The 25,170-nt window shown below is 38.9% G+C and overlaps 1 protein-coding gene and 1 long non-coding RNA gene across 10 annotated transcripts in view; one reads left to right on the forward strand and one right to left on the reverse strand.

Moving 5' to 3' along the window:
• Window positions 1–1,627: 1,627 nt before the first annotated feature.
• On the reverse strand, window positions 1,628–24,521 carry PCOLCE2 (procollagen C-endopeptidase enhancer 2). Of its 2 annotated transcripts, none has more exons than XM_032119944.1 (9): window positions 24,287–24,521; window positions 23,174–23,282; window positions 15,474–15,729; window positions 13,717–13,841; window positions 10,652–10,788; window positions 9,221–9,375; window positions 5,940–6,023; window positions 3,767–3,934; window positions 1,628–2,187 (listed from the first exon to the last, which is right to left on the reverse strand). In XM_032119944.1, the coding sequence occupies exons 1-9, from the start codon at window positions 24,391–24,393 to the stop codon at window positions 2,051–2,053; spliced, it is 1,278 nt and encodes a 425-aa protein (XP_031975835.1). In that variant the 5' UTR covers window positions 24,394–24,521; the 3' UTR covers window positions 1,628–2,050. The 2 variants fall into 2 exon arrangements, with proteins under 2 accessions (XP_031975835.1, XP_031975836.1); XM_032119945.1 differs by having other exon boundaries at window positions 24,314–24,519.
• The window catches only part of LOC116448906, a 31,255-nt gene continuing 8,236 nt past the window's right edge, over window positions 2,152–25,170 (forward strand). For 2 of the 8 annotated variants that reach the window (XR_004242148.1, XR_004242147.1), the window contains exons 1-6: window positions 2,152–2,237; window positions 7,536–7,670; window positions 11,480–11,608; window positions 15,498–15,835; window positions 17,905–17,987; window positions 18,081–23,973. This is a non-coding gene — a long non-coding RNA (uncharacterized LOC116448906). Of the gene's footprint in view, window positions 2,238–7,535; window positions 7,671–11,479; window positions 11,609–13,836; window positions 14,239–15,497; window positions 15,836–17,904; window positions 17,988–18,080; window positions 23,974–25,170 lie in introns of those variants that run through there. The other 6 variants (XR_004242152.1, XR_004242153.1, XR_004242149.1 and 3 more) reach the window with 6 other exon arrangements.

Consider the following 25,170-nt stretch of genomic DNA (forward strand, 5'->3'; position numbering starts at 1 on the left):
TCACATATGTTAAACATGCTATTGCTTTCTCATTTGGCAGTTTAGTACTTGCTGTTCCAAGGTCTCCCTTACGCACATTCACAGAATAGTTCTGGACAGGCACAGCAACAAAATTTTACATATTAAAAAAAAAGTTTGGAGAAGCTGGAGTTGGCTATAGGATTCAGAGCTTCCTTGTACAAATTTTAGTGCAAGTCATTAAAGGACTGAGTAGAGTTTTTGAGACAACTGGAAAAGGTTGATTTTTCTTCCCTTTCATGTTAATGTCTGTTTTGTCTTAGACCTAACTTTGCCTTGATAAAAACTGAGATGAAAATTTTCATACCTGCATTTGGAGCAGGAAGGTCAAATCACTAATTACTGGAAATCAGCTTACTTTATGCTCTTGCTAAACTATGGTCTTGATTGTTATTTCAATAGAAATTATTTCAGAAATCGTGTTGTTGGTTGTTTGGTTGCAAGTTGGATTTTAAATGTTTGAAGTTTACAGTCACTACAAACTGCATTTAAAAACTTGTAACAGTTGTTACCTGTGCTTTGTAACCAACTCTTACTTGAGAAAACTGGCACTGCTCCGTGTTCCTCTGTTCCCTGTTTCAGGCCTACTGCTACCAGTGCATTGATCTGGGAAAGGAACTGGGGAAAGGAACTGGTCTAAAGGGAGCATTGAGAAGAGCAGGCAGGAGCTTTCCCTACCTTCCATTTGGTAGACGATGAATAAGCTGCCAGACCTTTCTTGCCTCACTGAAAAAAGCTGCGTGACAGATGGGCATGTCATCATAAATAAAAATAGATGGTTGTAGTTCAAGACAGCTCCAAGCATGATTTCCACATTGCTTTTCCCCAGGCTGCTGCCAAGAAATGCAGAGAGCACTGTGCATAAAATCCCTTAATCTGCATAGGGATTAATGCTGGAAAATTAAAATTCCAATTTAAAAGTTTTAAAATTACAAAACTACATCTGCTTTGCAAAAAAAATGTTGCTGTTGGTTCCACAGAGAAATGCTGTTTGGTTTGGTCAGTCAGGCAATGCAATCTTTGAAGTGTGGCTGAAGCACTGAGCTGCTAGATGTGAGCTGCCAGCACAGCCTCTTTGAAGAGAGGCTGCTGTGCTGCCGAGCTGCACTGTGCAGTGCCTCTTGGCATTGCATGTGAGAATCCATCAATGAAGAGAACAGTAATCTGCATTCCACTGCTGGAATAAGTGATGGGTACTTCCAGTAGGGACTGTGTATTTCATTAGTTTCCTGCCCACGGCCAGAGATTATCCAAAGAGCTCTGGCCTGGTATTTATATACAAGGAAAACAAATACTTAAAGGGATCTTAGATTCTATATGCGCCTTACCACTTAATAAAACAACTTAGTAGGGACAATTACTAACTAGATAGTGATCAGTGGAGAAAAGCATGGTGCTGTTTTACAGTTGTCTAATTCTTCGAAGAGTTCCTTTTCAGATCAATGATTCACTGACTTCTGTGTAAGGAAAATCAGACCCTTAATCAGCAAGGAAGTGTAGTGTCAGTTCTAATGTGCAAGACCCAAACCATCAAAAGCATGTAAATGATAAAATACCAGTTTCTTTGTTTAGCTTCCCCACTTTATAAATAATGAATAACTAGTTGGTGTATGATTTAATCTTAAAATATTTTATTAAGCACTGATAATAATGCAGAAATCCATGTAATAAAACAACGTTAGAAAAAGCTAAGTTAAACTGAGTTGCTATAAATATTGCACTTGGAATTCTTACTTTACGTACAAAACTCCTTTAAAAATTGGACAGTTATAAATTAACATCTTCCAAGTAACTGGAATTTGTATGTTTGAGATCAGATGACTGTGCTGCAGATCTTCAGCTTTCAGACTTAGGAGGGTCTGTTCCCATCTTGTACAGGTAATGGATTTCACTTTGTGCCAGGTGTGCTTAGGTGGATGGGAGGGAAGGAAGGGTCAGTGTGGTCTTACTGTTGGCAGTCAGTTGCACTTCCATGACTTATGCTAAGTTAAAATGATTTTTCATAACAGATGATAGAATGCAGCTGCAGAGTTCAATTTTGACATGTTTTGTTTTTCAAGGCATTTAGGATCTTTGAGTTCTTGGTCTTAAAACTCATGACAAAGCTGTTGGGAAAGACTTTGCCTCTACCATCTTCTTCTACCTGGCCCATGATGATGTAGTTTAAACCTACAAGAGAGAGAAAAGGATTACGAGACAGAAATCTGGGGCATCATTTAGTAAGTATAGTTCTTTACCTGTGGTTTCTGTTCATTTGCACTGTTTGTTACCAATGCCTTCTAACATTTTTTCCTTCCAACCTGCAGAATGTACTCCCTTACCCATCTTTGCCATGCTTGTTACACCACAAACTACAGTTACATAAAAATCAAGCAGATACACAGCTAAGTGTCTACTACATAATTAAATATATAGGGGATAGTTTTTAAATGTAGACTGTCAAGTGAGTCTGAAAGGCACTAGAAGTGTCTGTAAACACTGAGTAACCTAACCACTGTCACCCAGAGTGGAATGTGTCTTAATAATTTTGAATATTTTCACACTTGCTCAGTGTGAAAGCTTGTGGGTTAATGCCCCTAAGTGATAATGCACTTAAATCTTTTCATTCCCTTTCTCTCTCCAAAGATGTAAATATTGTCTAGATATATACAGAAGCATTCAGGCAAGGTGGACTTAATGAGTGGTAAGACCTGGCTTTGGAGAATTCAATTGGATCTGTGTATTTTTATGCCTTAGAAGGGTTGGGGATTTGCAAGTCTTGGGTTGGAAGGAATATAAAGGGATTTAAACAGAAAAGTTCAGATATTAAGTAATAACTATTAAATAATTCATTGAGATTTAGGATGAGAAACGGAAGTGTGTGGTTTGGAGCCAGAAGTCTGCCTAAAAGGAGAGTTTGTTCCACCAAGGATATTACTATGTTTCCCAGTGTGTAGTTTTCAGATAACTAAAGGCAAAAGCTAATTTCTGATAATGATTTTTCACTTTGTTACTGCCCACTTTGAATTAATATGCTTAAGCACTGGTAGTATCTAGAATGATATCAGAGGTTTTTTGATGCTTATTAAATTGACTGTTTCCTGCTGTAGCTCCATTTATAGTCTCACGTTCTACCTGTTTACTTATGAGGCAGAGCTAAAAATGGTTTTATTTTTTACTTAGTTACTTCAATGAAAAATACTCGCAGTATTTCTTGTAACACCTTTGCCACAATTAACTGGAATTTATGTTGGTTGGTCTCTGTATAATACTATTTAAAGTAGCTTTTAGCAGTACTGGCTGTTTACAGATACAAAGTGGGCTTAATGCTTTCAGGAGATACACAACAGTGGAACTTGTTGATTTCTGCCATTTCCTGTGAGATACTGCTCTGCTAGGTTTAGCAGGCTGTTGTCTTTCCCTTCTAAATAACTGTGTATGAAAACTAGCTCCAAAATACACACATATAAAAACAAAGTCTATCTCAGCTTCATTTGAGAGACCCAAATCAGATTTTACCTTTCATCACATGGCTTTTAAAGAAAAAATGTTTTTCAAACTCCTTTGATCTAAGTGAGCCCAATTCTTTTTCAGTAAAACAGAAAAATGCAATAAAACCCTGGTTATTTTGAATTGATTGTAATACTAACTGCTGATTATAGAAAAAACTGCTGTAATTCTATTGATTTTTGTGGCTATATTTCAAATAGTAGTTTATATAACTGTTACCTTTTATAAACACACAAAGCAGTTATTACTGTGTACTTACCTCTTCTGATGAGAGGACACTGCTTACACACAACAAGAATCTTGGCACTCATATTCTTGCCAGCTTGCTGGATTGCTAAATTTCCCTCCTTATATACATTAATGATGGATATTGTTGCATGCAGACTGCCAGCCCGCGTTACTGCTGTGATTACCATTCCAGTTATTACTGGAAGAAAAGACATTTGATGTATTTGGTACATTTTTATTATTTTTACACATAAATTTTGAGGCATCATAAAAACTTATTAAGTATATTAGTCCCTAATAAGAAAACAAACAGTACTGGGAACATTTACTAAAAATATGAGTATCACTGTTAATAACTAACTCACTACTGTCAAATTTTGGTGGCACCAAATATGAAATTGTTCTACAATGTGTCAGTCTCTTGCAAGCCCAGTTCCCAGTTTGATTTCAGTTAAACAATACAATTTGATACTACTTTTAATGAGTCATTTTCAAATAGTGGAGAAGTTGAATTGAAACTCTTATAGCAAAAATCTGAATTCCCAGCTCTCTGACACTCCCAGGTGAGTAGCAGGGAATAGTTAACACCTTAAGAACTAGATTTTGATCTCTCTGAAGCCTGATACAAACTTGCTTTTTTAATCTGAATGTAGTTACAGATTAGACCGTCCTATCTCCCAAAGACCTCTCAGTATGAAAATCAAGATACTTTCTTTTCCCTAGGATAACTAAATTAACTTGTAAGCCATCTTTATTTATCAAAAGGAAATAGTAATTGGTATTAACAATTTGGTTTCTTCTCAGGTCATCTTTTTAAACTAGATATTACATCCTAGGATAAATTGGATCTTCAATTACCAAGTATGTACAGCCAGATTTATTTTACAAAACTTCATAATTCACATTTTGGGATTTTGTAAATTTTTGCATTATCTTCCTTTAATGCAGACCTTTTAATTAAATAGAATGTTCAATCGTGAGAGAATTGCGGATGTTAAAGTGCTGGGTTTTGCAGCTATATTTCTAGAAACAATAAAATGAAATGCATGATGAAAGAGGAATAGTTATTATTTTCTAAAATCACGAAGTCTGCAAATAAACTTAGAATAAATCATATTCTATGAATGACAGACTTCTTATTTTTACTTTAGGATATGCTTGCATTCACAGTAGCATATAAAATATTTTTACTTTCACTTCTGTCACGGAAAAGACTGAAAAATGTCAAGTATTTGACAGAAGGTGGGAGAAGAGAATATTATTTATTACTGTGATGCTAGAGGAAAGAAACAAGCTTTATACAGTATCATTTACCATAAGCCACAAGAGCTGAGGTGTGGTCAGTAAGAGGAGATCATTTATGGTTTCGGTTTTTTCCCTGTTTCTTTTTGTGTTGGACCAGCCTGCACCAGTTGCAGATTAAAAGAGGCTGGTGGTCAAGGGTGGGAAGGGGCTGCCCTGAGTCCATCCTGACTCAGGGTACAGCCACAGCCCTCCACTGCTGCTTGGGCAACATCAGGCAAAGCTGCCCTCATATTCCTCAGACAGATTTCCTCAAATCTCATGGGATTAGCAGTGCAGTAACAGAGTCACATTAAAACAAACAAAGGGTGGTGGCAGGGAGTTTTCCCATCAAATTTCCAGGCATGTTATAGGGGATTAAAAAAAGCTTCCAGTATTAATATGGGAAAATACCCTGACACATAACTGAATAGATCAGCAGTGACAATGCCATCCTAATACACAGCAGACACCATTTTTCCTGATTGATTTATGTCTGTGTACAGATAGCAGTGCTTAAAAGCTTCATTCCTTCTAATTTCTTGTCAAATTATTTTGGAAATCTATACACTGAATTGTGGAACAGTCAGCAGGTGCAGCATAACATGTATTGGCTGGTTACAGAAAATGGACATGACAATACAGTAACTGAATTGATGAATCCTGCAGTTCTCTTACATTGCCATTTGCTTTTCAGATTGAGAAAGTATGTTTGTCTCAGATATCTGTGCAGTGCCTATTTCAGAGTATCACCAAGAATGTACTGAATGAAACACAGATAGTAATGTCAGATACATACATGAGGTGGTGTAAAAATACAGCCTATATATTAATGTTAACTCAGAACTACATCTGGTAAAATTTCCTTGAGTCTAAAAACACAGTAGAAAATGAATTATTAAAAAGAAAGTTTGCTCCCTTACCAAAGTTGCTTGAACAATAATTGCTTTCCAGAGTCCCACTCCTTTTACACTTCTGCTGGCACAGGGCAACTGTAGGTTTCACAACTTTTTGAAGAGCAAAAAGTAAATTGAAATTGAAATGAAGCATTTGATACAAATGCAAAGCACTATGTTTTAAAAAAGACAAGAAGAAAGATGAATAATCCTGATGTATACATGAACTAGACCTGGCATTTCATGGGATGAACACAGTAGCAATATGCCTTTTCTCTGCTGTCACCTCCATTTCATCCCCTTTTCAGGTGTCTCAGCTGTGTCTGTTCTAGTGACCTGAGAGAATGGGATGTTACACAAGATTTGCATGGGATCTTAAATCTGTAACTCACTGCTGTTGCCATACAGCCCTAGTAGAACACTTGAAGTATCACAACATGATATTACAGTAATGCTTCCGAGGGAGGGGGTGGCCTTTTATTGGAAATTACTGCACTGTGGTGAAAGGGATCAGAGTTCAAATTCCTGACCTTTTTTCCCCAAATTTTTCACATAGCTTCATGTCAGGTAGTGCTGCATAGTTTTTCTTCATGACAATTTGAAACACAATGTTTGAAGTATGTATTTAACATTAGGGTTTGACATTTCCTTTCTGAAATGGAATGCTTTTTTTATAAACAACTGAATACACTTGGCATCTTTTTCCTGCTTGGGTGGATGTTCATCATCTCTGTGTGTCATTCTGTGTAACATGTTGGGATGCAGTACTTTAAGGCTTTTAAGTCCTTTTCAAATTTGTTTGGAATTGGTCAGTGACATATTTGTTGGAAACATGGAGGTGACACTGACAGATTTTTAAAAAACCCACAGATCCCTATATAGCCCTAATTTCCAAGAAAAACTAAATTAGTTATGACAAGTATTTTTGCAGTTTACTTTATTTTAGAACGGAGAATTTTGAGAATGTTTTATTCAGCCTATATTTTTTGAAAAAGAACTTCTGACTAATTTTCAATCAGTAATTTATACTTTTATACTTGTACTTCTTTTTAATTGAATTGAGTCTTTATGTAATTTTCCAAGTTTCTAAGAATGAACCAAATTATATCAAAATTACTTTGTTTTTAGTGCAATGACCATGACTGTTAGAAGATCTGCACTGTTCATCATTTTGCCTTCCAAATCCAAAGTTTAAAGGTTGGGCTTCATATTTTTTATTTATTTTGGGTTGGCTTGTTTCTTTTTAAAGAACAAGTTACTATGTCAATGGTACAGGTCCGACAAGTGCTTCCTATCTCAGTGCTACACAAAGCACACCAAAATTTAAGAATTTAATGTTCCTTGAGCGTTTCAAGTTAGTGTCCATAGTAGGAGGGTAGGAAATCCAGCAGGTAGATGAGTTCCAGGCACATGCCAGCATGGTAGCTGCTAAAAATTTATTGAGGTGCTCTGATTTTTCTAAATTTAAAATTGGGATTATGCATTACAAAATATTTGTTTGGTCCTTTTAGGGCACTTTTCTTTCTTTCTTCTGCTTTTTTTTAAATTTTTTTTTTTAGTTTAATAAATTTTGCTTGGTGACCAACTTTGCTATGGTTTTTCAGTAGAGGCTGTCTCTGTAAGGTACTTTAGCAAAACGTGAACTGGAGAAGAACTGAAATAGAAGTTCAGTTGACTACCACTTCTCATGTAGCCACACTGACAGGAAAATGCATGACTTGATCCAATGATATAAGGAAGTCAATTACCTCACCACAGGTATTGGATTAATCTTCATTACTTTTACAAATGTATTTATAGCATTTATTTATTTCTGCAAGTACTAATATTTTTATGTTACATAAAGATTGACGTAATTCTTGAAAGAGCCTACTAAAGTTTAATATTTTATTCATGCCTGGAGTTCTGTGCAAGTTTAAACAGATCTGATTTGCAAGATAATAAGCTGAGTTTATTTGAACTGGACACTTTGGAATGCCAATAATTGCTCAGAAATGTAACTAAACTGTAGAGGTTTGGTTTGCTTTGGTTTGTTTTGAAGATCAGAAATGCCTACCCTGTGCAAAACTGATCAGACCTTGAAAGGACTTCTTATTTCCGTCTGCCTGACAAGTCTTTTTGAACACCTTCCCTCTGTTGTCCTCTCTCAGATGAATCTGCATGTTTTTATTTTCTAACACTGATGTTGTCACGAAAATTGATTTGGAGTTAATTGGTACAGTTCACCTCTCTTGGCTGAACACAGCACAGGGTTATTGACAGCCTGGGTTACTTGAGACCAAGTGTTTGAACCAACAACTTCGTTAAGAAGTGCTTTAGAGTGAAAAAGAACTGAATTATTTAGAGTAAGAGTCACATAATAATGATTTACAGGTCATTATGGTTTCATTTTTATAATGTTTATTTTAAATCTATTTTAAATACCTTCATTAGCAGTATTTAAGCACCACAGCTTCTTGGTTTCCTGCTGACAAGCCATCACTGCCCTGACTTTTGATGTGTTTTAAGTACAAATCAGGTTATGTCTTGGAAAAACATCATAAATAATTTGGTTTTCTCCTATAATTGTGTCTGAAATCTCTCACATTCAGGTTATAGAAATTCTAAGAGTTTATCCCCTCAGTATCTCAGTAATGAGGTATTTTTGGTGATACCTTCAGAGAAATCCAACTCTGATCTTTCATACATGCTGTCTAGTCTTAAATATAAAAGGAGACTTATTTTTAGTGAGACATATTTCTCTGTAAGTTCCAATCCCTGAATATTTTCAAATAAAAATTATTCTTGGAGAGTGTCATATTGACAGGGTGTTGACAGAACCTGAAGAGGGTTCAGGGGGCTTCCATACCAATTTTGCTTGATCTTAATAACTATATGAAGAAAAATACAGTAAGATTTTTACATATCAACTTGTATAGGAGAAAGAGTTCCTTTAAATAAAACTATTTCCTGAAATATTCGGAACTTCTTATTCAAATGAAATTTGCTTATCCATTCTTCTACGGAATGTGTTAGTTAACTGTCCAAAATTGAGAAGAGACAGGAAAATTTTCTCAGATTGAGTAAGTTACTTTTATACTGAACTCTTGCCTGGATAGATTTCATTTCAATATGTTAAGTAGATTCTCCCTTGAGTATATTATGGTACTCCCTTGAGTATATTAATTTTAATTAATTCCTTCAACATTTGAAATACTAACAAACCATAAACATGTGATTTTTAGCATATTTTCTATTTTGTATTTCTGTAACTCTCTCCTGGAATAATTAATTTTTCTAAGAAATGAAATAAAGCCAGTAAGACTTACTTGAGGTAGCAGGGACTGTTGTGGTTGTAGGCGGAACTGTAGTTGTGGGTAACTTTTTTGGTCTAAATTTATAATGGCCAATAAAACCATCAGCTGTTAAGCTTAAATCAGATAAAAACTGAACAAGCAACTCATTTTTCTCAGACAGAATAGGCCTAAAATAGAAAAAGAAAATATTTCCATTCTTTTGGATGTCAAAGCCAAAAAGCATAAATAACATTCTTTAAAAATACAAAAAATACTCCAGACTACTACTGAAAGATATGTGGTTCTTTGCTGGCATGTCACACACTGGTGTTTTGAGGATGAAACTCATTTCCATGAATCACCTAAAACTCTGATTCCTGAAGTTTATGTCAATATGAGTATTGTTAAGTTCTTCTGTGTGAATTCACTGCAGACTTCACTTCCATAAAATGGAAGTGGTCAGATTAGGAAAGTAGGAAAATACATTGAAGAAATCCTCAGTACACAGGGGAAGTAAGTAAATGTTTGGTTTTTTAAAAAATTTGGTTTTGTTTAATGAAAAAGATACTGCACAGTTGGAAGGACCTATGAAAAATCATACAGTATTGGATTCTGCAACTCTTCGACAAACCCACCAAAAATAAAATGGTTTGGGTTATTATTTCTGTGGGCTCACTTTTTGTTAATGATTGGATTTGATTATTAAGGACTTCTTCAAAACACTTAATGAGGTCTTTGAAGTAAAAACTTGTCATCATTTCCCATTTTTTTGGCAGATTTTCAGAAATCAGTTTACTCTGATGGCAGAGTCTGACATAACCAAAAGTAAGGGGCTGGTTAACTGGAATTCTCTGGATTTACAGCTGCCATGGTGGTTGCCCAGACTAGACTTCCCTCGCTGCAGTATTGACACAGCCTGTGGACATAGGAGAGCACTGATTTATCAGCTGCCAACAGCTTTGTTCTGCTTCCTGAACACCAGGACTATAAGGCCAAATCTGAAAAATCTGTCCCAGTCTGTGTATCCTGTCTTTTTAAAAAGTGGCTGAGAGGAAAATGAGTCAGATAAAGTGAGGAATGAGCCAAGGGGCTAGAGAGCTCAGCTGGATCCTTGTACTTCAGTATCTATAATGAAAACATACATATTATGTTAATGTTCAGCTACCATTACTATTGGTGCTTTATCAATAGCATTGGGATTAGCATTGGTGTTGTTAGACAGTGGTCTGATGAGGCTCATGGGACAGGAGACAACATGGGTTGGAGCCAGGGTTAGTCATGGAGAGAGAGAATAGAGAAAACGTAGAGGGAGACAAGATACTAAGCAATTTCTAGATGTTCAGTTGGAGGTAGAAAATGCCATGTTTAATTTAAATAATAAAATCTTTTAGAAGCTTAGTACAAAACTGTTAGCAAAATGACACATAGTGGTAGTGAAGTTCACAATTAAAGGAAGTTACTTACGCTGGTGGACTGTCTCCACAGTACTTCCCAATTCTTTTAGCATCATTGATTTCCCCACCATTAAACACTGCAACATAGTCATATCTGCAGTAGTTGTCTCTCTCCACATCAAACTTCTCGAACTTCAACTCTATTAGCTAAAGGGAAAATGGAAATAACTCATTAAGGTTTTGACATGCAGAATTTATTAATACTTCTGGTAGTAAATGACATCTTCATATGAAGTACTATTTAATTTTTCTTTCTATAAAGGAAAATTCCTTAATCCACTTAATTGTAAAGTATTTTAATCCACATGGCCTCTCCAACTAATAGTTCAGCATATGACTCTAATATTCTGTAAAATGTTTTCTTCTCAAATGTATGCAAGTAGCTTCTGATAGTTATTTTTCTGAGTGAATTATAGTAGGTGTTAGGTGTTACAATGCTCTTAAAATAACTACAGCCAAATGTAAACGACAGAAAAGGGGCTTTTAATGTCATTGCATCATTCAAGATATGCTAAAGAAAAAGCAAAGGCAACGTTGATACGAGCCATTTCACTGACTTCATTAACAGCACGGCCTGAATCACTGTGGTTGCCAATGCTGTGTATACGTGATGCAGAATTAAAAACATTAGAAATTAAAATGTTGATAAAAAGAAAATTAGCACATAGTAAGACTAAAATCAAGAGAAAGTAAGTACTTAAAAGAATTGTGTTTCCATGTCAGATTTCCATAATTGTTGAGGCTTTACAAGTCATAAATGAGAACTAGTATAACTCTGGTATTTCCAGTACTTATGCTTATCTCCAATGACTTTTATTTATGGAATTTTATACTTAAGGAAGAAAAACAATGTACAAGAAAACAGAAATGGAATCTGCTACTCTGAAATGAAGTCCTACAGAATGACTCTGTCAGTCATATGTGGCAAGGAAGGGAAACACAGCCTAACTGCTGCATGGAAACCGAGGTAATATATGCATTTAGGTTGCTTCTTTAGATGAAGCACAACAGTATTTAAATCACCTTCCCATAAATAGCACAAATAAGTTGAATGGCAACACTGATTTGTGTTGACTGTCGATCAACCTTTTTAAAGGTCTGACTCAAAGAAAGATGGTATTAAATCTTCTAAGACTGTACAAAGAAAAAGAAGTCATTTGTACATGGCATATACTTAATTTGATTTACTGACGTAGTAATGATAGCCTGTTATCACCTGATGTGTTAGTTTTGCTTGGATATAGTTTTCTACTATTAAGATGTTTAAGGCATAATTTTGTTTCCCATGAAGTATAAGTAACCTTGGGGGACTTGGTTTCAGAGATGACTAACAGGCTTGTTTCAAAACCCTCAGTATCATGATGAAAAAATGCACTTTAAATAGAATACCCATCTGAATAACATGCTTGTGATGAAAAAAGATGGTATAGAAAGAAGTAATGCAACTGGGAATGGAAATGCTGAATTTTTCCATAGCAGGCAAAAGAGCAGGCCATAATAACAACTTTACTGTTGTTCAATAAGTGCACTTTGCACTAATAAGTATTTCATGGTAGAATAGAAGCTCCTCATAATCAGGTGAAGCTCCTTCATCTTCTGTAATAAATGAAGCAATTGGTTTGTATTTGAAGCAACAAAATAAGAGTGCCTTGTTTTATTGCTCACGTGCTTATGAAAGGCAAATAGAGACAATGGCACCTAAATTCTGGCAAATGGAAGACTGGGGAGCTTGTTATGGGCACTTGAAGAGATGCTTATTCACTACTTCATGGAAAATGGCTTTTTTCACTGTCAAAATTCTGCCTTTTTTCCATGCAAACAACCATTGTTGCAGTACATGAATAATATATATTTGGGAACAGGTAGATTTATGGAATAGAATCATCAAAAGGCACAGGATATAATGCTCTTATTTTTATGCCTATATAGCCTTTCTTAAATCTTCGCTATGAGCTTAGGAAAAGTTCTTAGGCTTATTGAGAGACATTTGGAAAGAACCAAAGTAATCTGCAGTTTACAGATAAGGGTTTAAAAATCACTGCCTATCTATAGGATTGTTAAATGACCTGTATCTAGCAAACAAGGAATGTGGATTAAAAAGGACTACAGGAAAGACTAAGCTGACACACTGCTTCAGTTCAAGGGAGGAACTGTCTTGGTAAATGGAAAAGTAGGAAAGATCAGAAGAATATATTTATCTGGGGCAGCTTTTTTTATTTCAAGGATTAGTCATGAGCAGAAGAGGAAGAGGAAAGTTGTCTTTATATGTAAATGAATTTTAAAAGCTGGATGTGGCAAGAAAAGCAACCTACCAAACATGCTTGTCAACCAAAACATTCAATCATTGTAGACCTCCTGCTAGGATACAGAGCAGATGGCTCAGTGGCAACCAGAAAATGTGCAGCTAGGATTGAGATTAGCCCTACAGTGTAGGGAACACACTTGTGTTTGCCATGCATGGCACAAGAGCCCTCTCAGTCTGCTGTCACATCTCCTCAGGTCTTAATGAAGTGGTAACATATGCTCTCATAGCATCTGGCTAATTAAGCAAGCATGTTATGTGGAGCCTTCAAAAAACAAAAAAGAAACAAACTGCTTTTAATAAACTCATCAGCTCTACCTGGGTACCTCAATAATAAACTGCAGCAACACCAAAAATGCTCAAATGTTGTTAGACTTAAATGCAGCACTGATCATCATCATGTTTGGTGCTGAGATGATCACCTGCCCTAACTTAATTTGCATGGTATTTTTTAAATTAGCAAAAAAACTTTTAAACCCCCCTGGTTTAAAAGCCTCAGCAATCACAGAAGCTTTAATGGGTTTCATTTAGGGGAGAATACTAGAGCGTGGCCCTGCTGAGGAAGCACAGGAGCCACGGGGACGAGACAGGAGAGGAAGGTGGGATGGTCGGAGCGTAGCTGTGCCCGTGCTCGCTGCCCCTGCCCAGCCTGGTATCAGCCAGGTGGCACTGCAGTATCCCAGGGCAGCGCGGGCAGCCGGCTGCTCTGAGGTGTTGGTCCCTGCAGGCACTGGAAGCTGAGCTGTGCCAGCAGGGCGATGGCAGCGCCTTACCTGGTTCTTCGGGGCCACGATGTGCCAGGAACAGGTGACTCCCGCGGGGTAGTCCCGCTCTGGCCAGTTGGGCGTGTGAAAGGAGCCCGACGGCTTCTGCAGTCGTCCCCCGCAGTACTGGTCCCCTGCAATGCAGCACAGCGCGCTGCCCTGAGCACGGCGGGAGCGGGGGCTGGTGCCGCCCCGAGGTGCTGCAGGGCCTCGCTGAGGGAGCCCGGCCGCCGCTGCCACAGCCCCACCACGGACACGGCCGAGCCCTCCGGCTCAGCTGGGGGCACCTCTGGGAAAACACAGTTAATAAAGGGCAGCAAAACAAAGGGAGAGGAGCATTCCTGCAAATACTGGGGCTGGAGGAGGAGGAGAAGCCGGAGGTACTGGAGGAGCCATCCCCGCAGCCCATGGGGCAGCGGTGGTGGGGCTGACAGGCATTCCCAAAGGAACTGCAGCCTGTGGTGTTCTTGATGGAGAAGGGTCTTTTTCTTCCTCTCCTGCCCTCGGTTCCAAATTAAAGAACTCCATCAGGTATGTAATCCTTATTTACAATATTATTATGAACCTTCTTGATTAAATTAACTGTATTGGGTCACAGCTATTTAATATATCTTTCAAGAAATCATTGATACAAGGTTACAACTTGAAGGGCTGATAAATTACTCATCACCTGCACTGTGTCTGCCCAACAATCTGTCTAGTCTGATATTATCCAATAGCAAAAACCTTGAAAAAGAGTCACTAACTAGGGCAGTACCACCTCCTTCTGACCTCCCAGCCTCTCACTGGTCATACTCTTCCCAAGCACCAGGCAATGCCTTTATGTTTAATAATACCTGATGAATTTTGCTTTGATATGTTTTTGTAAGTGTTTTTAAACCAGGGTAGAAATGGGCAATCCACAATATCCCCTGGCACAGCATTCTACCTCTGGGTCACAGAGAAAAAGCTCCCTCTCCTTTCCTTCGCAGTCATTTGCTTGTCTGGTTTTTATATAGGAAGAGATGGACTGTGGTCCCCATTCACCTTCTCCATACCAGTCATGACTTTAAAGCCCTCTCCTACAGTCCCTTTGACCTTCTCTTTTCCAGCATGAAGAAGTTCATGCTGTGCAGTTGATCTTTGTGTATGTGATGTTCTTTTAACTCTATCACACTTGTTGTCTCTGATTCCTTCTGGTAATTTTATCATATTCAGTTCTGAGATGGGAACATCAGAAAGGCACACTTTATTCAAGATGTACATGCATTATGGATTTATAACGGCATAATTTTTTGTTGTTATTGTTTGGTCTTTATTTTATTTTGTAAAAATTTTAAGTTTCTGTTTCTTTTTTGATACCTATTAAGCACTGGATTGATGCTCAGCTACTGTTTTCATAAATCATCTATTTTAAACCTAACATCTCATTCCAAAACAGTAACAGTCCAGAACCTGCTGTACTGTACACAAAGTTAGGGTGTTTTCCCCTTTTTTGCAACATTTATCTATATTGAATTTCATCTGCCCTTTTAATGACTAGCTATTGCCAGTTTACTACTAGGCACAGTTCTTCCACTACTCAGACTAGTCAGCCTTTCTCTTTACTGCTTGATTAACTACGATGGCTAAACAGTTACACTTTGCTAAGCAATGTAATTAATAAATATGTTGAATAGCACATCCTTAATATCTCTGGCACCACATCTTTTTAAGCAATAATGTGGCTCTGCATAGAGCTGTACAGTTATATTTGTCTTTAGCACATATAATGAATGGTTAATTACCTCTTTCATGTGGTTCTGCTGCAGAAAACTTTGCAATGAATCCACTTCCAGCAGTATTGGCATCTGAAGTCATCTGCACCAACATTTTATTGCTGCTGGATACAAGGGCACCTGGTTTCACAGTACCACAGAACCTGCCAATGCGCTGTCCATTGGCATGGCCATTGTATATATCCACAAAATCATATCGGCACAGATTGTCACTTTCCAGGTCTAAATATCGAAAAGAAAGAACCACCACTTTTCCCTCTGGGACCTGCAGAGAGAGGGAAGGATGGAGAGATGCATCTGGAAGTGTGACCACGTGTCTATTGCATCCTACTGTTTGCATGACTGTTTTCACACCCTTCACTTCCTCTCAGGTAAGCTCTGTCTGTCAACTATATTCCAGGCAAAGCAGTTTTTAAAGTAACTTGGACCAATCCTAAATACAAAGCTCTGGCCATCTCTTGCTATTATCTTATTTCTGATCCAGAGTATCCTCTAGGCTCATGCAGTTAATTATAAACCAGTTCAGCTTGCCGTGTTTCTCTTATTTTCTGCTGAAAGTATGGAATCAGCCATGCAGCTCCCTGTCACCAAGTAAGGTGAGGAGGATGAGATTAATATGAAAAAAGCATTGAACAAGCAATTTACCATTTTAAACAAACAAAATGGCATCTCTTTCTGATTTGTCTTACCAAGTTTCATAGTTTGAAGGATGTTTTTTATTTACTGACACACAGATTTATAAATAAAAATGGAAACTTTACAGCTAACTGTACAACCCTAATATTTAGTTACTGGAGTGGCTGCAGTGAAAGAATTATATTTGGGAAGACAACTATAAACAGAGAATTCAAAAGAACCATTAGTGGGTGTCTTCAATATAGAAGAGAGCTTTGTTTTCTGAAACATCTGAGGAAACATAAGACAGGGCAAATCTTCTTACATGTCTGCATCTGTGGACATTGCAAAAGAGACGAGTACAGGGAAGGATGTAAATTAAGAGAACATAATAGTTTACAAAGAGGAGAACATTTCCTGGGATACAGTTACAAGCTTTTAAGAGAAAAAGCAGCATACTGAGAAGTGAAAACTATTCTAATAAAGCACTTAACGCTGTGTAGCAGAACCAGAAGAAGGGAAACAGTATTTTAAAGTATAGAGGGACCCTAGACAGGCAAGTGTAATTATCTTCATTCAATCCATATCATGGTAGAGTGGTTAGCTATTAAAATAATTGCAGCTGTTCTGCTTTACTGAGACACTACTATAATTTTCTGCTTTAAACACACACTTAATATATCTGCATTAAGTTCATATTTAAGCCATGTTATTTAAGAGTTCATTAATTTTTTTCATTCCTTAACAGCGACTCATTTTAAAACACTGGTTTGAAATAAACTAAAACTAAACTGTTCCTATATGAAATTGTCAAACTTTCTAACATTGAGTCTCAACAGTTAAAAATTGCTTGTCAAGTATAGATGGAAGTGCTATAAATGAAAGTGACTGCTTAACCCACAGAAGATACTAATAGAGGCAGCAGTTCTAGATGTACTGAAAAATGTGCTGTAGGTGTGTTCAGGTTACTCATTCCCTCATACTCATTCATAAAAGCAGCTGCTTTTATGTCCAGTGTTGATACTGATCCTGCAGCAGGACAGACTTCTGCTTGAGCTGTTCTCAGCTGCCCAGGTTCCATGTGCACACCGGCTGACCAGCTCCACTGCAGTTGCTGCTGCTGGTTTCAGAGTATTTTCCTTTTAAGTTCAAAGTTCTCTCAAAAATGCATTCAGGTCCCCTGTGCTGATACGCATCGCTGCTACTAATACATCAAAACCACAACTCATCTAATCTTGAATTTATTCCTTGAATCACTGCTCTCATATCTAAATCTCTTACTGCATTCACTTGTCTTCTTGTCTGAATCACTAAGGACCATTGATGCATGGTCATTTTAACAGAAAATGAGCTAAAATGAATTTGGTATTCCTGCCAGAAGACCTGGATATTATTTATGGTTATGCTACAAACTCTGTGTGACTGGACAACTCAGTTCAGAAATGCTGACACTAATATTAGTTAGAAAAAGTCAAATTTAGGGAGTTAGATTACAGAAGCCTTTTTTCCAGAAGTATGTATGTAAAATAGCCTATGGTCTTTTGGGGTGGAACAGTCATTTTCCTAAGTTTGTACAACTGGTACAACATGACGCAAAGGGGGTGACCTTTAAAGGTCATCATGTTTTAAAGTAAACTATCATGCCTACAGTTAAGTTTGTCTAACATATTCCACAACGGTGTCTTGCAGCTTTGTCTAAAACTTGCCCATCTTTAATATGTTTCCCCTTTTCCTTCCTGTTTTTGAAAGCTGAGCAGAATTTGCTCTAGCATATTAGATTAAACAGTTTTATCAATGCTTACGAGATTTTTCCCTACTTTCTCAGCCTGAATTGCTTCTTTGAATATACCTGCTCTCTCCCAGAGTTTGAAGAAGGAAGTGGAAATGTGAGAGGTAGCTGGTTCTGGGGTAAGAAAAGGTCTTTTTGCTGTCCTTGTAGAGTTGCATTCAGATTTAGCCAAGTGGTTACCTCTCAGTAATGCTGATGGTTCTCACTGACAGCTCTGTTCCAGGAGTGCACTGACCCAGCACTGCTCTACTCACACCAGCCTCAAAGTGCTCACTCCTACCCCTGGATATTCTGCTCTCTCTGCTGCCCCACGGGGGACAGAGGGAACCAGGATGTGGAACAGACCCCTGCTCAGGAGGGAGAGGACACTGGCAAAGCTGCCAAACTCCGAACTGCAGACAGCCATTCACTCAAGTCTTAGGTTTTCTGGTTCATGGTATAAGTCATTCCGTGCAGTGTTGTGCTTCCTTCTCCTCTCTCCACCACTGGCTATACTATACTATACAACATTACACTTTCTAATTATATTTCATTGTAGTTTTTCATCTCTGCTTCTGTCAGTTTAGTCTATTTGAACTTGGTCAAGACTGTTCCCCATAGATGTACTGACTTCTGTTTCATGAGTCTGTAAAAAAATGTGTAGGAAAAACTCAGCCACATGGTCATGAACATTTAACAAAGAGCCTACTGCAGGTTTTAGTTATCAGAATAATCCTTGCTCACATTCAGCTGAATTTGGGGAGGTAAGTCATTTAAAGAAATGTGGCAGGCCCTTAATTACAGTCACTACTTACTGGTATTACTTTATTTAAAAAATATACTTGCTTATTAAAATATTTGTCATTCACAAAAATAACAAATTTGTTCCAGTATGTAAATCAGTTAATTGTGATGTGAGTAGATGACAATCAGAAGTGCAGAGGATGGTGGCTCCACATTCTAGCAGCAGCTGTTCAAGTTTCTAGCTACTGCCAAGAAATCTTGTGCTAAATACACGCATCTTTGCAAAACTGTACTTTTCTTTGATTTCTACCATTTTGCTTTTTTAAATGTTGAAAACTAATGTGCTAAAATCTGCCAGTGTTTATCCCAGGACATTTAAAATATTGTTCCATGAGAAACACAGGGGAGCAAGAAAAAGCCCGCCTGACTCAGTATTGTTTACTCTGAGCCACATCTGAGCCTTGATGCAGTAAGAAGATGTGATACCTCAGAGGAAGAACTGGGAAGGAATTCAGCTCTTAAAAGAAAAGAAAAAAAGAAGAGGGAGGAGTGAAAGGAAGAATGATGTGATGCTTCATCTGCAGGGTGTGCCTTATTTTTGTTTTATCCATCCAGCTGGTATCTTTCAACAACAGAGGCACTTCATCCTCTCCTTGTCACGAAGAGGGCAACTGACCCATACTCACTCTCTGCTTCCCTTCTTATTTTAACTCTATCAACTTATTTAGGTTCAAAAATTATGATGCTAAACTCATGCAAAGGATGCCTTACTCCTATTAAAGGAGAAAGGAATTTTTAGAAGGAGTTTTTGTAGAGCTTAATTCCCTAAAATCATCTGTGTAGATTACTAACCTCTTCAAAAGGGCAGGATTACTCCATATATACAATACACCTCAAAATAAGGTCCTTAGCTTGTTTTTGGTTATCATTCATTCATTATCATTCATTGCATATATTTCATATAATGTTAATCAAAGTTCAGTTACCTTTAAAGTAGTGAAGCTGTTTTTCTGTTGTTGTTCTGACAATACAAACCCCTCTTCATCAAAATTATGTGGTTTAGATTATTTACTTTGAAAATAATCTTTTTGGGGGCGAGAACCCCTTAAGTGCCAACTTTCATAAATATATTTTGCCTAACTTTTAAACCTGTGTTGGCTTGAATATATTTTGATATATGTTTAATACCAAAATGCTGATTGTATGTTTTGCTATAGCAGTCCTAGGTAGAGTTGAAAAACACATCAGCTACCTGCAAGACAAATGTATTATTTCTCTCTACTGAGAATCAATGTGGAAGTTATTTGGAGTTACCACCTGGGAAGAACCATGATTTCTGCCTAGCTGCTTGTTCTCTAGCTCCAATTTTAAAAATTTGTATTAGCTTGCTCTTCCTGACAAGGGCACTAGATTTTGTTCATCTCTTTCTTTTCTGGCAATACAACCATGTGTAAAGATCTATTTTCTACTGGAAGGGCAGTTTTACAATGATATAGGAAAATGAATGCTTAAAACATAGAAAAAATTATTTAAAATATTCTGCTCCCTCAGGGCAGATTCCCAACTGCCCTGATAAGTAAATTTTTCAAACCTTGCTTACTGTCAGCAAACCTGCTGGAACGCAGCTCCTGAACCTATAAAAACATAACCTTACATAACTCTGACAGTTTTCAGTATTATTGTAGCACATAAAGTTGTTGGAGTTTTATGGGAACTAAGCAGTCTGCCAGATAAACACAGGACAGCAGTCCAGATTCTTGGACTATGTGACACATTTATGTGAGGTAATGGCCAAGAAGGATTACAGAGTATTAAAAGTAAGTGTATATGACATATTTTAGATAAAGCTATATACATTACTATAGGAAAGGAAATAGCTCTACAAATGACTTCTTAGCAAAGTCAGTGAAAAGCTGCTGGGTAGTCTGCCAGGGTAGTAATAGAACCACAAGCATGTGCTGAACACTTCTTAGAGCTCTTAGAATAGAGAAGCTGTTTTCTTTAGCCAGCTGAAAAAGTCCCAGTCTCTTGAAATAACAGAACTGAGTCAGAGAGACTCTTCCAGCTTTAGCAAACCAGTTGGAAAGATTTCAGATGATACCTGAATGCTACACTGCTTTATCTGTATTACCTGTAATGTTTTCTAAACCTATTTTCCTCTAAAGAATAAATTAGCTCTCATTCTGCCTCTCTGTGCATTTCTTGTGCAGATGATGAGATCCTGTAATTGAGAAAACAACAGCTTCGTGCTTCTCGTGACCCAGACACAAAGTGAATCAACGTCTCTTTCAGTCTTGCAGACTTGTCAGATCCTGCATTAGCAGAGTGTTTTCAGGAAGGTGTTCACAGCCCTTGGCTAAAACGGACAGGCAAAAAGTCTTAGTCACTTTCTAAGAGCAGATGCTAAACAAAGAAGACTAACAGTAACTACAGAGTATTTCTTCATGGCAGTGTAACTGGCTTTCTTACTTGGGTGCTATTGCAAGCTATTCTGAGCCTCAGCAGAATTTGGTGAAAGGATTTTGTTGCTTAAATTCAGGCTAACCATACCCTTGAGTGTACTACTTTGCTGCAGTTTGGTAAACCATTGTCTTTTTTTTTTAAGAGAGTACAGGCTTAGTCTTGAAAGTTTTGTAGTCCTTGCCTTCCTTGCATCCTTCCTGCACACCCAAAAGACACAGAGTGTTCTACAGTTGATGGGGGAAAATAAATCAGCTTGGCTTAGTGAACAATATTGTTTAATGAAACAGGGGTTAAATGAGATGAGGGCACAAGCAAACCTGGACTACTCCAGTTGTGCAGCCCTTCTGTGGCTTTGAGCAAACTACAGAGGACAAGTAGGAGGCAGTCAAATGACAGCACAGCAGAAAACTGGGAGTCAGGGTGATCACGAAATGACAAAAGCCATCGAGTTCCTCCCATTGTCAAGAAAGCTCAAGTGCAGACACAGCTCTGCTACAGCTTTGGAGTAGTACTTCTCACCATGCCCAGACTAATCGGGATGCTGGCACCTTGTTAGCAACAGCCACATAAAGTCTGCAATGAAACCACTCTGTATGGACTTTCTAAGTACAATCATTTGTTCTTTTCCTCTATCCCCCATATGAAGGGCAGATACATGGCATGATTCAATAATTGTTTCTTTAGTGCTGCCTCCATTTGTTATCTAAGTTTTTTAATGGTAAAAACTTAATGCTGTTATAAGCAAAATTATTTTTTCCCCTCCAGATTCAATTTTAAACTTCTGAACATCTGAGTTATATAGGTAACCTAACTTTGGACATTTTTTCCCTTTTATTAAAGGCATGTGTGTATGATTCCAAATGCAACTTGCATCTGCTCTTCAGATTGTGAGGTGGGCCATGCTGATTGCTGTCACCTTAGCCCCTCGATAGCAAGAAAGCAAGTTTATGGGCATATACCATGTTTCACATCAGACTCTTCTGGATGAGGTCAGACATGGATCAAAGGTAACCTCTAACTAGGCCCCAATAATAACACAACAGAAAGGTGCAGAAAGCAACTCTGCAGCTTCACTGGGATCTTTCATATATAATGATTAAAATCACATCACTCATTTGGTACAAGAGTTGTTTTAAACTGAACATTGTAAACAGATCAATGTCTCCTGCTTTGCGTCAGCATCTCTATAGTAGCAGGAAACAATTACCCTGTGATATCCTATTCTCCTGCCAACACTTAGCCTGTGATGCAGTCTTTGAACTGAAGTTGTCTTTAATGATCCTGTCAACACAAAGACTTATTTTTTTATATACTTATATTTATTTTTTCTGTAGGCCCAAATGTCAGAAGACTTCTTGGTGAACCGTGCCTAAAAAAGAGAGGCAATTTGGTGGGCAGTTTCAGAGGGTTTAATTTGTGCAGATGTGAGGAACAGTAATCATTCACTCACATCCCTTTCTCTGAGTCTGTGTATAAGGACATCCAGAACAGGAGTATTTAGTCCTAGTTGTTTCATGGAATCTGTTGTCCGTGAATATGATATCTCTGCCCTACAGTCTCATTTCAGCATCAAAACATTGATTGTACCACATGGTTCCATTTCACATAGTCATTTATAAATGTAACGACACTTCCCTACTGCTGTCGGCCTGCTGTATGACAGACTCCAGATGTCCTGGCTGGCAGAACACTGCTAACAGCACACTTCAAGCAAACCTTCCTGAATTTTTTGGGTTTGATTGAAACTTTTTACATGTCTTCTTGCCAAGAAATTTTGCTTTTTGTGATCTCCACCTCAAACCTTTTCTTTGATAGAACTCACTGTCGCTTTCTGCAGTGGCAGGAAAGGGAGATGTTTGCCTGTAAGTGGGTTAAGTTAAAACAATTAGAGGTGCATCAGGGAAATCAATGAAAATTTGCTTCTGACATGAGGCAAGGCCAGTTCTATTTCAGCCACTATTATCATATTACATCAACCCTAAAAAGCTCCAGACAGTTGAGCTACTTTGAGTTACTGTGTTCATTACTGCACATATGTTACCCTATGTAAAACACAGTTTAACAACAAATAGCTGTCCATTATCTTCAGCCCTGATTTTGTGGTATTAAAAATTCTTACTGTGATTTTCCAAGTACATTTGCTGTTTGGTGGGTAGACGCCAGGAAATCCTTCACTCCCAATAAACCCTGATTCTCCAGATACAACTCCTCCACATGTAAATGTAGGCCTGAGAATAACAGGAAAAACAGTACTTAATTTTTAAATATATTTCATTTATTCTTTCTATAATAGTCAAGAGGCACGAACTGTCTCAACAGCTTAAATACTTAAAACCATTGCTAACATGAAACATTTAATTATTTACATAATATCACTATTGACATAGAATGTGCAATTTAATGTGTGAACTTAGGTGTAGAAAAAATTAACTACTTGGGCCTTAATTCTGGGTTGGCACAGACTGTTATCCCTCCCTCCTTTTTTTACTTCATAAGAGCAAACGTGTGCCAGTGTGATACATCATTGCAAATCGCTATTATAATGAAAATAATTATTAAAAAGTCATTAGCAATGACATTTTATAGCACATATAACATTAGTTAAAATAGCACTGATATAAAAATTACTTCTCATTCCTTTCTATGGTTTGAATTTTTATGTTTTAATCAAGGAAGTCTCTGGTACTTTTTTGTAGTTCAGTAGCACAACCCACCCCACACTGAGCCCCGCTCCTGGTGCTGAGCCCTGTGGCCGAGCTGTGCTCGGGGCTCAGCTCAAGTGAGCTCAGGTGCCGGTGCCGGCTCCGGACACGCCGCACGGACACACTGCACGGACACGCCGCACGGACACACTGCACGGACACGCGAGGAGCCCTGGAAAACCTGTGTGGAGCCACTGCTACTGCTAAGGACACGAGGGTGAGCGAACGCCCTGCCGAGCTTTAGAAACCGGGATGCCACACCGTACTATACCGTTATGTTAGAGAGGTTACAGATTACACGGCACCAGGCTGCTCTCGCAGGGTCCCAGGCTCCGTGGAAAACACTCCTGCCTTGATGCACTCACGGGCAGTGAAACACCCGCGCACCCCACGGAGGCACGGTGGGAACGCGACTGCGGGGGACAGAGGGAGAGGAGGGGAGGGAGCGCGGTACCTGTGCGGGGACAGCGGGACCTGGTACCTGTGCGGGGGGGCGGCGGGACGCGGTACCTGTGCAGTGTGCGCGGTACCTGTGCGGGGACAGAGGAGCGCGGTACCTGTGCGGGGGGGCGGCGGGACGAGCCGCCGCCAGCAGCAGCAGAGCCGGCAGCAGCAGCAGCGAGACGGTGGGAGGCATCTCAGGGCGGCAGCGGCGACTGGGGCAGGGCTAGGGCTGGGGCCGCGGAGCCGCTGCTCCGACAGCCGCCTGCTCCTCTGTGAGTGCCGAGGCCGGGGGAGGAGGCAAAGGCTTCCGCGGCCCTCCGCCCCCAGGGCAGGGCAGGGGCCCGGGCAGGGCCGCCCTCTCTCCCTGCGCGGGGCGCTGCCCCGGGTGTGCCCGGCCCCGCCCCGATGGTTCCCGGCGGCTGCGGCCCCGGCCGGGGCACCGCCGGCTCCGCGCACTTTGCGCCCGCGGGGGCTGCCCGAGCGCAGCGCCCCCCGTCAGCGGCCCCGCCCCGAGCCCGCGGCCCCCCGCGACGCCCCGCTGCCGTCCTCAGGTGGCACAGTGCGGGTGTTTGTCCCGGGCATGAATGAACTCAGTGTTACTGGCTGTGCAATCGTCTGCAGCTTCGCCAAAGCTTGAAAAATAGTAATGCTACTTTGAAATTTCTTCTTTATTTAAATTCTAAAGTAAACTTTAAATGCTTCGTTTTGTTTACCACTGGGTAATCCTGACCCATTTAGTAGCCTTTTCACTCTGGCTGTGAAAGACACTCTTTAGAAGGCTGTGGCAGAGCATACAGTGATGAACTCAATACTTGGGTGTTTTACAGGATTTGGGCCAAAGTTATTTGACTGAGAAAAGAAATGAAAAATTAAGTCAGTAGTCTTATTTTGAGCACAGTATTCTTATTGAACATGGCATTTAAAAACCCTCACATTGTTAGTGCTATTGAACAATGACATACAGATTATC

The sequence above is a fragment of the Corvus moneduloides genome, chromosome 10 (genome assembly GCF_009650955.1).
Source record: "Corvus moneduloides isolate bCorMon1 chromosome 10, bCorMon1.pri, whole genome shotgun sequence".
Lineage (NCBI taxonomy): Eukaryota > Metazoa > Chordata > Aves > Passeriformes > Corvidae > Corvus > Corvus moneduloides.

Bases quoted from the DNA above. Each gene is read 5' to 3' on its own strand.
- PCOLCE2 (XM_032119944.1), bottom strand. From the start codon at position 24,393: ATGCCTCCCACCGTCTCGCTGCTGCTGCTGCCGGCTCTGCTGCTGCTG. The intron at 23,283-24,286 runs GTACCGCGCACA...TGTTATTCTCAG, and splicing joins GCTCCTCTGTCCCCGCACAG to GCCTACATTTACATGTGGAG. The intron at 9,376-10,651 runs GTAAGTAACTTC...TTTCTATTTTAG, and splicing joins TGTGGAGACAGTCCACCAGC to GCCTATTCTGTCTGAGAAAA.